Source organism: Cyprinodon variegatus, unplaced genomic scaffold, assembly GCF_000732505.1.
Source record: "Cyprinodon variegatus isolate N-32 unplaced genomic scaffold, C_variegatus-1.0 Scaffold131, whole genome shotgun sequence".
In the NCBI taxonomy this organism is placed as follows: domain Eukaryota; kingdom Metazoa; phylum Chordata; class Actinopteri; order Cyprinodontiformes; family Cyprinodontidae; genus Cyprinodon; species Cyprinodon variegatus.
The window spans coordinates 761,841-776,785 of NW_015150584.1; the positions used below are offsets into that span (position 1 = coordinate 761,841).

Genomic DNA, 14,945 nt, shown 5'->3' on the forward strand with positions numbered 1-14,945 from the left:
GTTTCGTGTTCGTTTTGACTTCGTGTGGATGGGGCCTGAGTCTTTTAAAGTTCCTTGATGGTAGACGGGAATCTTGTTGTCCTAGTAACACCCTGTAGGTCATTACACCAGAGAGGAACAACACCTGATGAGAGCCTGGATTAGTACACATCACTAGCCAAAACAATCCCTTAATAACTTGTGTGACTAGTCATGATTTGTTGAGACATACCTTAAAAAAAAACTTGAGGCTTTAATCACATTGTTGGTTCTGTAAAAATTTTGACCTAACATGGGTAGGTTCAAATAAATGATACAGTCCTCAAAATTTCATTGGAAAGGAGAAGTGAAAACCACACATAATTGTTCTATAATGGAAGAATTGCAGGCTGCTTTGTTTTGGTCAAACACAAGTTATGAGATAAGAGTTTAGTTTGGGTTTGCAACTCGACCAAATGTTGAGTAGTTAAATTAGTACTTTTGTAGACAACTATTTTGGGATGAAGTTCTTTAATGAAATCTAACAAGGATAACTTAATGATTTAGAATATTTACATCATGGATTTCTAATAGCAAAATCCGAGCACATTTTCAGCTTAACATGTTCTGTCTCATTGTTTGACAGTTTTTTTATTGAGTTTTTACAGCACTAGTGGCTCGTTTTTCTGCAGTAGGCTGAGAGGAAACCAGGTATGAGAGAGGGGGAGAGACATACGACAAAGGAACACAGGTCGGATTCGAACCCAGGTCGCCTGCATTGAGGACTAAGGCCTCCGTACATGGGTTGTGCACGCTAACCACTGCGCCACCTGCACACCCCGACAGGTTTTGTTTTGATTACGTAATTAGAAAAACTAAAAAAACAAAAACTGGGTTGAGCAGACCTCATACCGAGACAAGATGCAGCAAGACCTGAGTGTGTTCGTAAGACATATTTGCTGTTCAGGCATTTCATCTGACTGACAGTCCTGGTGTGACTCAAACGTTGCTTCTGCTTAGCTCATCTACTTCCTCCCTTTTGTTCCGTGGTTTGGTTCACAGCCATTGTGGTTTCATTAAATTGGATCGAAATAGGAGAAGCAAAAAATGGCATTTTCTGATGGAACTGGCATTCATCTGTTTTATCTGATTTATATAAGTTTTTTTTTTCCTTTTGAGGTTAGATTATGTTTGCAGCAGAAGTAGTTTATTTTCTACTGAGGCATTTTATTGTTTATTATCCCAACTTCAATGCCAGTAGTGCAGTAAACCTCAGCTCTGTGTTACAGTGAATATTATCTACTTAAGTAAAAGGTTTGTGTTACACCTCACTTTTTAGACAAACCATTTCCTGGGTCAGGGCAGCTTTTCTTTGACACTCACCATTTGGCTTTAATACTCTGTTGTCCTACATATTCAGTAAAATAAAACAAACTGGCCTAGTTTTATCATCAGGTTCGGGCTAAGATGTCTTTCATACAAAATGTATTACTGTATTAACAATCCTGGACAATTTTCATTTTAATGGTTGAGCCTTCATCATGTATAAGCATTTATTACCCAATACAGGATACCTTGGTGCACTTTTCTTTGCTACAGTCAGGAATCATTAAGTCTATCAGACAAGATCTTTGTGTGCACTTGACTCTTTGTACAAATGAGGTGAACATTTTTTTTTACACAACAATGCTAAATGTTAACTCTGACAGCTGAGAATGTCAGAGTGTCACAATGTTTTTCACAATGCAATAGTTTTCAAAAGCCTCCTGCTTCCTGTGTTCCTTTTATGGGGAAGCTCTGTTATGTTCATTAAGACTGATATCAGAAATTAATGCTAACATTCACAACATGACAGCTGCCGATCAGATATCACAGTAGATATCAACAACAATGGGAGATTGCAATGCACTTAGTTGTGGTGCTGCTGACTCTTATAGTTTGTAGCTAATTAGTAGCTATTTTCTCCTTTGTTTTTTGTTTTTTTTTAAGCAGAAAGTGCCCACACTATTTTTAAGATTCAACAAACATCCTGCCCACTAGAGGTTTGGCAGCAAATTTACACAATTTGTTTATATTTCTGCGGTTGCTGTTTTAATTTTTAGGTGTATGGTAATAACATGTTGTCCTTTGGGATATAAGCAATAATTAACGTCATTGATCGTTTATTAGATTTAAATCTATCTTTAAAAAGGTAAGAAAATTTCCCAGTGATTCTGCAAAAAAAAAAAAAAAAAATGTAATTGTAAATAAATATTTGAAACTTCTGTAATTGATTAATTGAAGTTCCTTGATTTTAGTTTTGGTCGGTACACATCAAAAATGCCAAAAATGCTATGGTTCTAAATAGGAGCTAATAAATTAATCGTTAACTGGAGTATAGAGACTCTACAACATGACTTTAGATGACAGAACAACCTACTTAGAGCAGTAATTACACCAAGATTGTAAAAAATATAAACATTTTGAATTTAAGATAAAGGGTTAGTCCGTCAATACACTCTATCAAGAACTCCTCAAGTGGAAAAATTTGAGTTTAGCCTGGTTTAAATTCATAAGAAGTTTTCTTTAAAGAGTCTTTGGTTATCCAATTAATAATTGATTAATCAATTTGCAAAATAGTCGTTACTTGCAGCCCTAGTTCTTATATTTTACATAATCCTTTCTTTAGGTACTCTGGCTCCCTCCCACAGTCCTAAAACATGAATGTTAGGTTAATTGGCTTCTCAAAAAATGTCCTTAGGTGTTCCTCTCTGTTGTCCTGCGATGGACTGGCGACCTATCCAGGGTGTACCCCACCTCTTGCCCGTAGGCTGTCCGAGGAAGGCACTGGCCCCTACACAACCCTGACAGGACTAAGCAGGAGAAGATGGATGGATAGATGGATTTCTTTCAGTTTTCGTTTTTTTGCCTTAGTTTTCCTATTTTTTGTGGTTTTGGATTTTTGGCCAAAAACTTTCATTTTGGTGCATCCCAAGAAAATACTTTTTTAAATGTGACTGTTACCACTTAATCATTAGTCAATTGATAAGATCAATATACATAAGATTAATTAACTAATCAATAATTTGCAACCATAATTATCATGTAGATGTGTTAAATGAATGGAAAAGAAATCCCATTTTAAAAGGATCTTGTAAACAGGGCCTTAAACCGGTCCTGGTGATTCATCTTCACCTGCAGGTTAGGTTGAGTGGTGTTGCAGTGGAGGCTTGAGAAACCTCAATTTAAACTGATTATCTTCAACATTAGATTGCAGCATTCCATTGTTGTGGCTACGCCTGCATTTCAGTGGTGCAAAAACAATGAGGACAGCTTCATGACTCAAAACAGCATCCATGTAAACATAAGGATGCTGGTGTTTCTATGAAAGGTAGCAAGATTCATGCTGGTATTCTCCAACTTTTCCAATTCTGCTTTTGTAAGGTTAGTCGGTGAAATGGAAAAACATCTGAAACAAATATTGTATACTTGGTAGTTTTTTAATCAAATTCATATGGGTGACTGAGAACACACATTTATTTCTATTTAACATGGTCTTTAATTTTGTTTTGTTTAAAAAAAAAATTAACAATCCAATAGTATTTACAGACCTTTCCGGACTGATATGCTGTGTACTTGGCATAAGTCAGGCTGGCTGGCCAGGCTACAGTTGCGTTGCACTCAAGTTGTCACCAGCTAAACAATTTAGCCCCACATCTCCTACACTACTCCTCTGACTTTGTACAGAGAAAGTGTCCAACCATTTCTTTGTGACATGTTGTGTTTTTTGAAGAAGTTGGAGGGTAGAGAAAAGGAAATGGTTTTCAGAGTGGTGAAAAAAAAAAACAGCTGATCCCCTTACCTTTTCACATATTGACCTGCAGTAGTCTTCATACCATTTTTACCAAATTTACTCTTCATTGTATCATCCTAAATAGTTTATTTAGACGTACTTTGAAAAGTATAAAGTAACAACTTAGCCTGTCGGTGGGGTGAGTAAAGCCTAGCAGGCGCCAGGCTTATAATACAGTGAGAGAAACCATGCATCTAGAACAACCTGTTGGTTCCACTTTCTGTGTGTCTGTTTTAGATCCTCAAATTTCTTTGTGATGTATTTAGTCACTAGTATAGTGAGATAAAGTTCTAGGTTCAAAGGTCTCACAAGCCTAGAATCGAATATTTTCATTAAAATCTGCCATTTTCCTGCAACAAAACTTAATCTTGAAGAAAGATTTCACTAACTGGCATAACCTCGAAGTGAGTGACTACTGTAGAGTCAACAACACAATGCTTGTGAATATTGACTGTCGCCACATGCGTATCCTGGAAGAGCATGTCCTGGAAAGTCAGTAACTCCATGCAATCAGCTGGTTTTCCTTAGAAACTTTGAGCCAATCTGACTGGATGATCTGATTGAATTGTCTCTGCAAAGGGCCTTGAGATGACATGTGTTGTGAATTGGCCTTATGTAAATAAACTGAACTGAATTAAATGCACAAAAAGGCTTGAAGTAATTTGCAATAAAAGCGAACATGGAAATGGAAAAAAATTAAAACCTTTGTCAGTTGAGAAATGAGTGCAGTCACCAGAGAGCACAAAGCATGCTTTGTGAGGAAAAGGTTCTAATATGGTTTTGCTTCATGAAAAGCGTCTTACAAAAAGCTGCTTGTTTCCAGGAAACAATGACCTTGTACTTCATGTTTGCTCACTATGAGCTGAAGAGTACATATGTTGTTACAGTAAGCATTTAGTCGTTTGATAAAAAAATGACTCTGTATAGCATATAACATTCTTTCAATCCTGTCATGCGTATCTATCCGCAATTCTTATTTATCTCTTAATAAGTATTTTTAAACAGATTAAATCAGGCAGCACTTTTAAAGTAAAAAAACATCAACAATTTTTTTTACTTAAAAGTGAGATCACTCAAAACTGGTCTGACCCCCTTTAGCTGATAGTATCCACTAGTCTCTGATAGCAGACTGAGGAACGTCTGCTCTCTGTCTGTTTGTTGTCCCTAAAACAGATGAGTTCATCTATAACAGATAAACTCCTCTCTTATAGGGATCATCTCTCTGTTGTTGATTTTACAGCCCTGCACTTTTAGATTAACAGCAGGAACATTTCAGAGTTTGGATCCTACTTTCTACTCTCTTACAGTTTGCTTTGTGTGTTTTTATTGACTACAAGACCCAATGATATTGGCAGCTTTTTAAAAAAACCCTCCCTGGGTTTACTAATTTGAATTCAGTCAAATGGCCGATTTTAAGATCTCTCTAAATCTCCTACCAGCCTTACAGCCTGCTACCCCCCCCCCTCTGAAGGGTCTGCTTATTTAAACTCACAGCGTTCAGTTTTATACCAAACTTACTTCTTTTCTAACAGAGTTTCACAATTAGAAAGTGGCAACAAATTAACTCATTTTTTTCTGTATGGGGGATTTGACTTTAATGATAGATTATGGCCCCTGAACAAACCAAAAACAAAAAATGAAATAAAAAATCATGCAGAAAATGCTGAATCTGTAAAAGCAATTTCAATTCTTATTTAAAAGCATTTGTAATTTCCATTCATCTCTCAACTTTTTTTTTTTTTGGTTTTGCAAACTGCAATGTGCCACATTACTGTTTAGTTCCTCCTGTAAGTTTTGCAGCAGCCTACCTTCAGTTTGGTGTCATTACTGACACCACTAGGTCAGACTTAGAAATGTAATGTACCCCACTTCTTTGATGTCCATCCCAATTACCTTAAGGTTCTACTGTAAGTTCATAGTTTTGTCAGAAATTTTGGCAAACCTTTGCTAATGCTTAACTGAAAGCAAATCTTGCAAAAAGCAAAAAGTTGCATGGACAATCCCTACATCTGTGTTTACCAAATGGAATGTTAAAAAAGTTCCTCTTTCTTTGTTTATATTTCTGTTTCAGGTCCCTGAGATCATCAGTACGTTGAGGCATGCTGGTAAAAGCTCGGCACGCAGCAGTGACATCAGTGGCGACTCCACCAAAACGTCCACAAGCTCTGAAAGCAGCGATTCTTCAGAAACATGCCTCTCTGTCTCTTCTTCATCAAACACTTCCGCCCCCACCTCTGCTGTGTCTCCATCGACGTTCGCTAAGAAGTTCGAGGTACTTTTCTGCGGCCGGGTGAGTGTCGCTCACAAGAAAGCCCCACCCGCCCTAATAGATGAGTGCATCGAGAAGTTCAGTCTGCTGCACAGCTCAGGGACAACGGATAAAGGAGGCGGAGGCTTGGTAGATGGGCTTAAGAGGGCATTTACCTTCCCTTCAGCTGGACTGGTAAATGGTTCTGTTCGGAATGGAACGGCGGGCAACGCCACCACTGGGTCCACCTCTGCTCAGCTCAAGAGAGACTCCAGTTTTCCAAGCCTGCACCTCGATGAGAACGGCCTATGTCCAGAAATTTCTAACAACAACACTAAAGATCCGATAACCAGCTCAACCAGTGTGCAGCCGACCAGCCTGCAGGAGAACAGGACCATGCTGTTCACGGTAATTTGATTCCATTATTGAGCTGAGTTTAGCATCGCATTCTTAGAAATAGTAGCCCATTTAGATTGAGTTGGATCAGTATTTTTTTCTCCTCTCTGTGAAAACAGAAAAATTACAAAAACATGTTATGAAGTTTTTTTTTCTATCAGCTGTTGTTCATGATAAAAGTCTGCAGTTAAAGGGGAACAATGTTTTTTTTTTTTTTTTACATTTGGCCCTTGATTTTACGTTATTACATCTTGTTCTACTCACCCATATAAGTTTTGTGTCATTTGGAGCAGTTCTGAAGATATTCCGTTTGCTTATATCCAATAAACGTCTTCCTATGGGCGATCGACGTGAAGGCACAAACTGAGCTGTTCATAATTTATCATTTATGGTACGCCAGCATTCATAACATGTAGGCGAATCACTGTCCCCCAGACATCCGCGGTTATATTTTTTATATTTATATGTTTTAAAAACAAAGCGGCGTGTATGACGTCATCCGCACATGCGGACTGGAGTTGTGAAAGGCAGCCCGGGCCACAGGCAGCTACGCTCTACCCCTTCTATTCATTCGGCGAGCTAATCTGAATCGTTCAATTCCATTTCGAGAGCGAGATCATCTGTGGTAGTAGCACTAGACATCTTCCAGGCATGTGAGTAAAACTAGCAGCAGTTCATCAGACAGGATGAATGAATGGAAGCTGGCGCGCTTTATTACTGCTGTTCAAAAAAGACTTATTATTTTCAAGAATTAAAAAAGCAAAACGTTGAGTCATGTTTGAACTGATGCAGCTTGGGTGTTTTACCCAATTTTAATATATATATTCAGAAACTAGAAAATGTTAGCTTTTAAATAACGTACTGTATCACACATGTAATTTGGGCTTACAGTTCCACAGTTTTTGCTTTTCCATTTGGGAATGCAAAATAGGCGAGAATTTCCCAGAAATGTGGTGGATATTAAGAGGTTAAGGGTAGAAGGACACTTCCCCCTAGCTCTTAAAATTATAGGGACACACTACCCTTACATGTAAACACACAAAACCGAGTGCTAGGGCGCAAAACGAGTTGATAGAAATGTAAGCTGGGTGTGTTGCAGCAAGGAGACAACTAAAACTCACAGGAATTTGAGGAGCAGGATTTAGAACCACCCGTCTAAAAAAAATGAAAAGCCTTTGTCGAAGTATTTTTTGTTGGAAAATAAGAAAAAGGAAAAAAAAAAATTTTTTCTTTTCTTTGGGAAAGTTGCCATGTTCTCATTTTCCTTCAGGCATAGTTATTTAGTTTCTAAATAGTAAAACTATTTCAGTACAACCTGCTCCTTCATTTGAACCACTCTATTCGTCTTCACCCAAAGCCGGTCAGGTGTGAAAAAACCTTTAACATTAGAGCTGGTAAGGTGGCTGAGTCCTCCTATGTACATCCTGTGGATAAAAAGCGTAAGTTGATTTAAATCGCCATAAGATCACCTGTTATTTGTTTGAGTGTGTTTCTAAGTGAACTCTCTTAAACTCTTAAGGATTTGGATTCGGTGAACTCTGTATAGTTGGTTTCCAAAAACTTTGGCAAAGTACACAAACATGATAACTGGTATCAAATCAGCAGGAAGAAATGCTGACTGCTGCTAAAAATGGGTGTAGCTGCACTCCTCTGCCTGACCTTTACTTGCCCCCTGTGGATTTATGCCAGCAGGGATTTTCCTGTATGCATCCCAGACAGGAAATGGTCATGACTGGCACAGGGAGCATCATGATACTGTCCTGCTCAGCAGATATTTGACCACTTATTCTTGACGTATATGATTCACAGATATGATTGCTGCCCCCACAATCTGATCTCATTAGGTGATGTCAGCACTTCCTTTTTTGGCTCAGGTTTAATATAGTTAAAATAATTACTGTGGAAACGATCTCAGTATGGGAATAGTAATAACAAAAAGGGAAACTGGGGGTGGAGGAGCGGCCAAATATGTCAGGGCTTAAAAAAAATTACAATTAATACTTTGTTTTAGTCGGTATTTTAGATCAGCCTTTGGAGGCCAGTAATGAAGATCTGTAGGGATGTTGTTTTCTGCTTTTTATCATAAAGGCAGATTCCCTCTTTTCTAATTCATAACATGTGACCAGATATACATTTAAAACCAGAAGTTTTTTTCTGCATATATTAGAGAAAGATTAAAAACATGGATTTTCTCACTTTCTGGCATTAAACCAGCTAAACAGTTTCTGTTTTATATTAGTTAGGATTACCAAAATAATGTCTGCTAAATTCATGATTGAGTGGGAACCGATGAGTTCTTATATCATTGTTTATTACTATCTTCGAATTTAGAAGTCTGTAACAGTAAGGTCGCCATGACTCCCATGATGTTGGAAAGTCCAGATGAGAACTGGCTGCCTTGTGTGGCATCATGGAAAATCAAAAGAAATCAGCCAAGATGTCAGTAAGAGAAATGTGGAGCTTTGCTAGTCTGGTTCAAGTCTGTCGCTTTAAACAAACTCCAACAAGAAACAATTTCATACTTAAAGATTGCTTTTATTTTTTGATTTTTTAAATAATAATACAGATTTTATTATTATGAGAGAAAGATAACAGGTGTGAATACAGGAAGCAGAAAACTTTCTAGGAAATACAATGCCTGTGGCTGCTTTGGAACCTGGATGGCTTAATGTACTTGCTAACTTTTATTTGGGAGAAGATCCTGCAGGATAGCTTTTGACCATCATTTCTAAGCTTAAGAAGTAGAACAACAAACCATAGCACACTGTACAACTCTGAATGACTCTACACTGCAAACCTTTGAAATATAAGTCAGTCAGGTTTTCCTAAAACAAGCTCTTTGTCCTTAAATTTACATGGACACAGTCAGATTGAAGGTATGATTGGATCAAAAATGTGTCATATAAGTATTTCATACTGAATATTCTTTTGCACAATTACATCTTTTAAATAGAAAATAAACTTAATCACATGGTCAGATCAGTTACTAAAGGGCTTAAGATGAACATATTGTGTGATTCGGAGAGGCCTCCCTGAGGTGGGAAGGTTTGTGTCAGGGCAAGGCGCCTGCATAACTCTAAATTTATTTTCATGGGAATTGGCTACCATTTCTTTACTGTCTTTCATTGTTTTAGCATTTAGTTTAGCTTTTTTGGGGGATGATCCTGTCTGAGTTGCAATGATTAAATAATTAGTAGAATTAAATGTGAGAGTGTGCATATATGCAGTGTCTGTACAGATATATGTGGTTCATGCTTTCATACACTTGTTTTGTTTTTCTTTCTAATGTTAGGTGGGCAAGTCACAGATCTTCTTGGTTAGTCCTGACACTAAGAAAGTAGCCATAGAGAAGAGTTTCCGGGAAATCTCCTTTTGCTCCCAGGTCTGAAACGGTGGTACAAAATAAGCCATTTTAAGTTGGTTTCATGTGAAACAAGTTTTGATTTCGTCTCCCCTCAGGGTATTCGTCATGTCGATCACTTTGGCTTCATTTGCAGAGAAACGGCTGAGAGTGGAAGCTGCCACTTTGTGTGCTACGTCTTCCAGTGCACTGATGAATCATTGGTATGGAGGTCTTTATTCAAAACTCAGATGTTCTCCTGAAATGAATCCAGAGACTACAACGATTTCCAACCTTGTTTTGCTGTTAAAGGTGGATGAGATCATGCTGACCTTGAAGCAGGCATTTTCTGTGGCTGCCCTGCAGCAGAATGCAAAGACTCAGAGCCAGCAGTGTGACAGTTGCCCTATACAGCAACTCCACAGACTGTGTGAGAGAATAGAAGGTAGAAAATATGCAATTATAGACTGAAATAAATTATTATTATATGGGATAAATAAAGATGTACCTTAATAAATGTTTCAGGTTGGAGAGTTAAACTGAAGAGTAAGACATGGTTAAAAAGTAATTTCTTTTAAAAACATGCCTCTTCCTGCTCTATTTTTATTCTTTCACAGGTTTGCATCCTTCCAAAGCAAAACTAGAGCTTCAGAAGCACTTGGCCACTTTAGACAATGATGAGCAAGCTTCCGTCTTTGAAAACACTATGGTAAGGCCTCCAGTTCTGCATGTTTCCTGTTGATTAACCATTTTTAAATACATTTAAGCAAAAAGAAAAAAATTATTGGTGACTCTGCAATGTTTTATATCAGCTTTCAGTCTTTTAAGCATGTCACACGTGGAAGAGTAGCAGCAGGGCAGGTTATAAGAACTTTAACAAAGTAGATGATTGCAGATCCGTGATTCTCAGACTCTGGTGACATCTGCTGGTGGCTTAGCTGAACTACAACAAAATTGTTCAATATAAAACCTTTTTACTGTGGGCAAGCAGGTGGACAGTGGCTGTATTAGTTCAACCGTTTGACATTCTGTCACATTGAAAACACAAAATAAAGTGTGTTTGATTAGAATTTAGAGTAATGGATCAAAACAAAACACTTCATACGTAGTTAGAATAAATTGGAATTAAAATTACAGTTTTTTTGTTTTTCATACTCAAATTTTGTGGTTTGTTAGTGTACATGGAGGCCAAAGTCTTAGTATTTTTGTAGTTGTGATTTTGTCTTTCTGTTTTTTATTTATATATTTAAAAAGTGCTTGAGAGATTCAAGACTTTGTACATTATTTTATAATCTAAATCTGCCTCTGTCGTCTCCACATCCTTTTCCCTGACCTGCTGCTTTGTTCCATCAGTTCTGTTTGCTCGCTAATGTTCTCCAACCCAAAGAACCAATGGATTGATTCTGAGGTTAAATCAGTTTTATAGGCAGGATTATGTTGAGGAACAAGACTAATGAGGGACAAATGGTGACAACTTTTTAGACTATTTAAAACCTTTGAATAAACAAGTAAAACAATCAATGAAAAAAAACTGATTGTGGATTTGTAAACCAAGTTAAAAGAAAAAAAGAAAACGAATCCTGTCTTGTTTCAACATCAAACTTTAATAGAGAATCTCCTTCAAGTTACAAGATGTATTTCCAGCTGTTCTACACAAATCAAACAGCTTAAATCTTTGGTTTAACAGATATAACATTGATTTTAGGCGACTATAATGAACATTCTGCTCCTTTGTATTCAGCGGGCTCGTCCAAAGAGTGATCAGGAAGAAAACGAGCTAGTGATGGCCGATCTAAGGAACCTGTATGAGGACAAGCAGAAAGCTCATCAGCACTATTTGACAGAAAACAGCAAACAGGTATGCATAGCACAACGCTGAAATGAATATACATGTACAGAACTGTAACAGCAAAGTGCTGTTGTTTTCTTTTTACTGCGGCAATCTGCAGACCACTGATTGCTCTATTTTCTGTCAACCATAGAGTGGAACAACCTGGTTAGACAGGAAATGGGTACAGCCGACATGCCGATCTGACCAATCATAATTAGACTGTCTACAAAAAGCAACAAAGTCCTAAACCAACTTAAAATGATGTACCCGGAAGAGGGCCACATTTGTCTGCTCAGTATTGATGTTTTTGCACCAATAATCCAGAACTGCTTTGATGAAATGGTTTCTCCCTCATTTAGAAAAGTTGAATTCTTCACCAGAAGTTTTAGTAATATAACAAGGGATGCACCACGCATTGAACTGCGATCGAATATCGCTGTTTGCAATAGTTGAATTAGAAAAGAGTATTTAAATGTAATATTTGGAAGGATAAATATTTTAATAGCTCACACTCTAAGTTATACATATATATCTCTATATGATGTGTGTATATATATATATATATATATATATATATATACATACAAACAAACAGGTACTCTAAAGAAAACATTGTTCTAATCTTAAAATTCAAACTACAGAATCTGTATCAAAAGGTTTAAACTAGGGATGTGGATTAGATATTAGTAAATTATTCAAAAGATGATTGATCCCATCAATCGACTCATTGATAGGTGGAAATTAAAGACCTGAGTTTTCTCCTCTCTTAAGATATTTCCATTAAATGAAAGGCTATTCTTTTTTTTTTTAATGTGCTGAATTAAGTTACTAAAACTGTATGAATATGATATATAAAACAGCTTCGAATAAATATCCGTATAAATAATCTTTTAATACTGATTAAAAGACGGGGTATATCTCCTATAGGCTGTTAAAATATTTGATGCTATATTTCAGTAAAATATTGAGCTACAATTTGTTTACATCCCTAATTTAGTCTAATATTGAATCGATAATCAATTAAATCATGTGTCCAAAAGAATCTGAATATAATATCAGCAACATTATCATAAGACAGGTATGTTTATTTATGGCCATTAATGCACAAAGAAATACAAAGTTTTTACAAGACATCAAAGGAAAGGAAAAAAATCAACCCTAAAAGCATTTAATAGGAAGTAAAAAACATGAATATATGATTTCAAACGATAATTTTGAGAAAGTACAAATCCCTGTTAAAATGCGAATTTCATGTCTTGCTTCAGTCACCCATCAGACAGGCCAGGGCATTGATGGCGTGTCAGTTTCTGATACGGACAGCTAAGCATCTACCTGATGCAACACATAGACATGTTAGGTATAAGAAGCAGGAGAGGACCTTGTTAGGGGCTCAATCTTTGCCACTCGCTGACATTTTTTGAGCCCACAGCTGTGCAAGCTCCAAGCATTTTTCTATGTCCTGTAACGACCTGATCTGGAATAAACTCTGTTACGTTTTTACTCCTGTTTTTATAGTCTTTTTTATATGGTTTTACCCAGTTTGAGTTATGAGTAGGAAATAACTTGCTCCCAGGAAAAGGACCGGAAGGGAAGTCCCGAGGCGCAACTGCCTGCAAGGGGACATAACTTCCTCATTTAACAGTTTCCATCCCTCCTCTGTGTCCAGATCTCTGAAGATGCAGCTGCTGCAGCTCAGGAGACCCAACAGCAGAGCAGCAGCCGGCAGCGACTGGAGCAGTTTAAGACCAGAGCAAAGCGCTCTCTTACCGAGTCCTTGGAGGGCATCTGGAAGGTATTCATTTATTTTCTGCTTGCTTTAGGAATACACAAACTGCTTTATTTAAGCGTGTTCTAATGAAATCATATTTCCAGTCAAATGACAGACTTTAAACTTGAATACTAAGCCTTTCTTGGTATATACAGGCTCTGCTATGGTTTCCTGACTGATGGCAGCTGCTCAGACAAATTAGCTTAATTTCCACTACCGCTCCTTTCCTGCAATTAATGAATAATGATAAAATAATTAAGGTAAAATAAAACCAAATAATGGGGGAGATGATCTCTATCTCCATTTCTGGAGTATTCAGAACTGCTCCCATTGATAAAGATCTCGCTGGATCTGACTGATCTATGCTTCTTTTTATAGCTGTTTGTAATCCAAGGTTTAGACTGATGTAATTGATGTAATGTGATGCAGGCTGCTAGTTTTTCTTGCACAGTGGGTTACCTGTCCATACACATTTTGATTCACATCCGGTGTAAACTGAAGGTCAAAGTTCCTCAAACATGTTATTGGAGTTCTATGTCTATAGCTGTCTCATTTATTTTTATTTTTTTGTTTTTGTAGGGAAGCAGTAAGGCCAAACCTCAGAGGGAGAACAGTCCGGGAAGCGAGAGCAGTGCTTCTTCTTATACTGCCATCAGTAGCAGAGGTCAGCCCTGCTTTGAGGAGCCTCTGACCTCCTCACCTCATCTACGGCCCACCAGCCCTCTCAGGTAAATGAACCTAAAGGCTACGGTTTGGTTCGTTTTAATGTTTGCTACAAGTACATCACTACTATTATGTTAAATATTTTGCTGGTTTTCTTATGCTTTTAGTCAGTGCTTAGGTGATCCATAATGCAACAGAATCCTCCTCTTTTTGTCTGAATAAATTTTATTACTTAGCTGGTGTCCATGCTGTTTATTCTTGATTTCCTCAGAGGCCACAACTCCACAGGAGACCTGAAGCTTCTTGACTCCTCTATTCCTCTCTCACCTTCCTCCTCCTCTCTTCCCTGTGATCCCGAGCCGCATACTTTTCGTCGTCGAGCCAGCACCTTCAGTCACTCCCCGACCCCCTCTTCAATGCTCGAGGACTCCCCCTTATACATGCGAACTCAGACACCGCAGGAACTGAGTGCAGCTACCAAGCCCAAGCTTGTACGACACTACTCTGTGAGCACAGACACTCCTCACCATAGCAGGTAAGAAGTTTGGTTCTCATGATCATAGCTTTGTTTTTGTTTTTAAAAGTAGACATTTCTGATAGATAACTGTTCTACAATTGAAACTATCAAATCAGAACATTTTTATGTCTTTTATTTTTTTATGTGGGCAGATCTTTGTGTTGTACATCTACAACATGCAGGCATCTAAACCAGAGCTCAGCAATCAGAGACATTCTGACTTATTTGCTGGTCAAATACTGAAAAAATAAAGTTTCCCGATCCCTTTTCATGAAAACAAAGAGTAAATAGATATTTCTGTATTTTATTTTCTTATTCTTTTAATTCTTAAAAGCAACATGCACCACTTTTTTTTATTTGGAGTAACAGTATTCACTGGTTAGGCCTCCAAA

General features: G+C 37.5%; 1 protein-coding gene across 4 annotated transcripts in view; it reads left to right on the forward strand.

Annotated features, from left to right (window-relative positions):
• The window catches only part of tbc1d1 (TBC1 domain family member 1), a 74,970-nt gene that overhangs the window by 22,528 nt on the left and 37,497 nt on the right, over window positions 1–14,945 (forward strand). For all 4 annotated transcript variants that reach the window (XM_015376239.1, XM_015376241.1, XM_015376240.1 and 1 more), the window contains 9 exons: window positions 5,862–6,446; window positions 9,727–9,816; window positions 9,894–9,998; window positions 10,087–10,219; window positions 10,392–10,483; window positions 11,516–11,632; window positions 13,272–13,397; window positions 13,953–14,101; window positions 14,308–14,571. In XM_015376239.1, coding sequence (XP_015231725.1) covers window positions 5,862–6,446; window positions 9,727–9,816; window positions 9,894–9,998; window positions 10,087–10,219; window positions 10,392–10,483; window positions 11,516–11,632; window positions 13,272–13,397; window positions 13,953–14,101; window positions 14,308–14,571 — 1,661 coding nt within the window. The remainder of the gene's footprint in view (window positions 1–5,861; window positions 6,447–9,726; window positions 9,817–9,893; window positions 9,999–10,086; window positions 10,220–10,391; window positions 10,484–11,515; window positions 11,633–13,271; window positions 13,398–13,952; window positions 14,102–14,307; window positions 14,572–14,945) is intronic.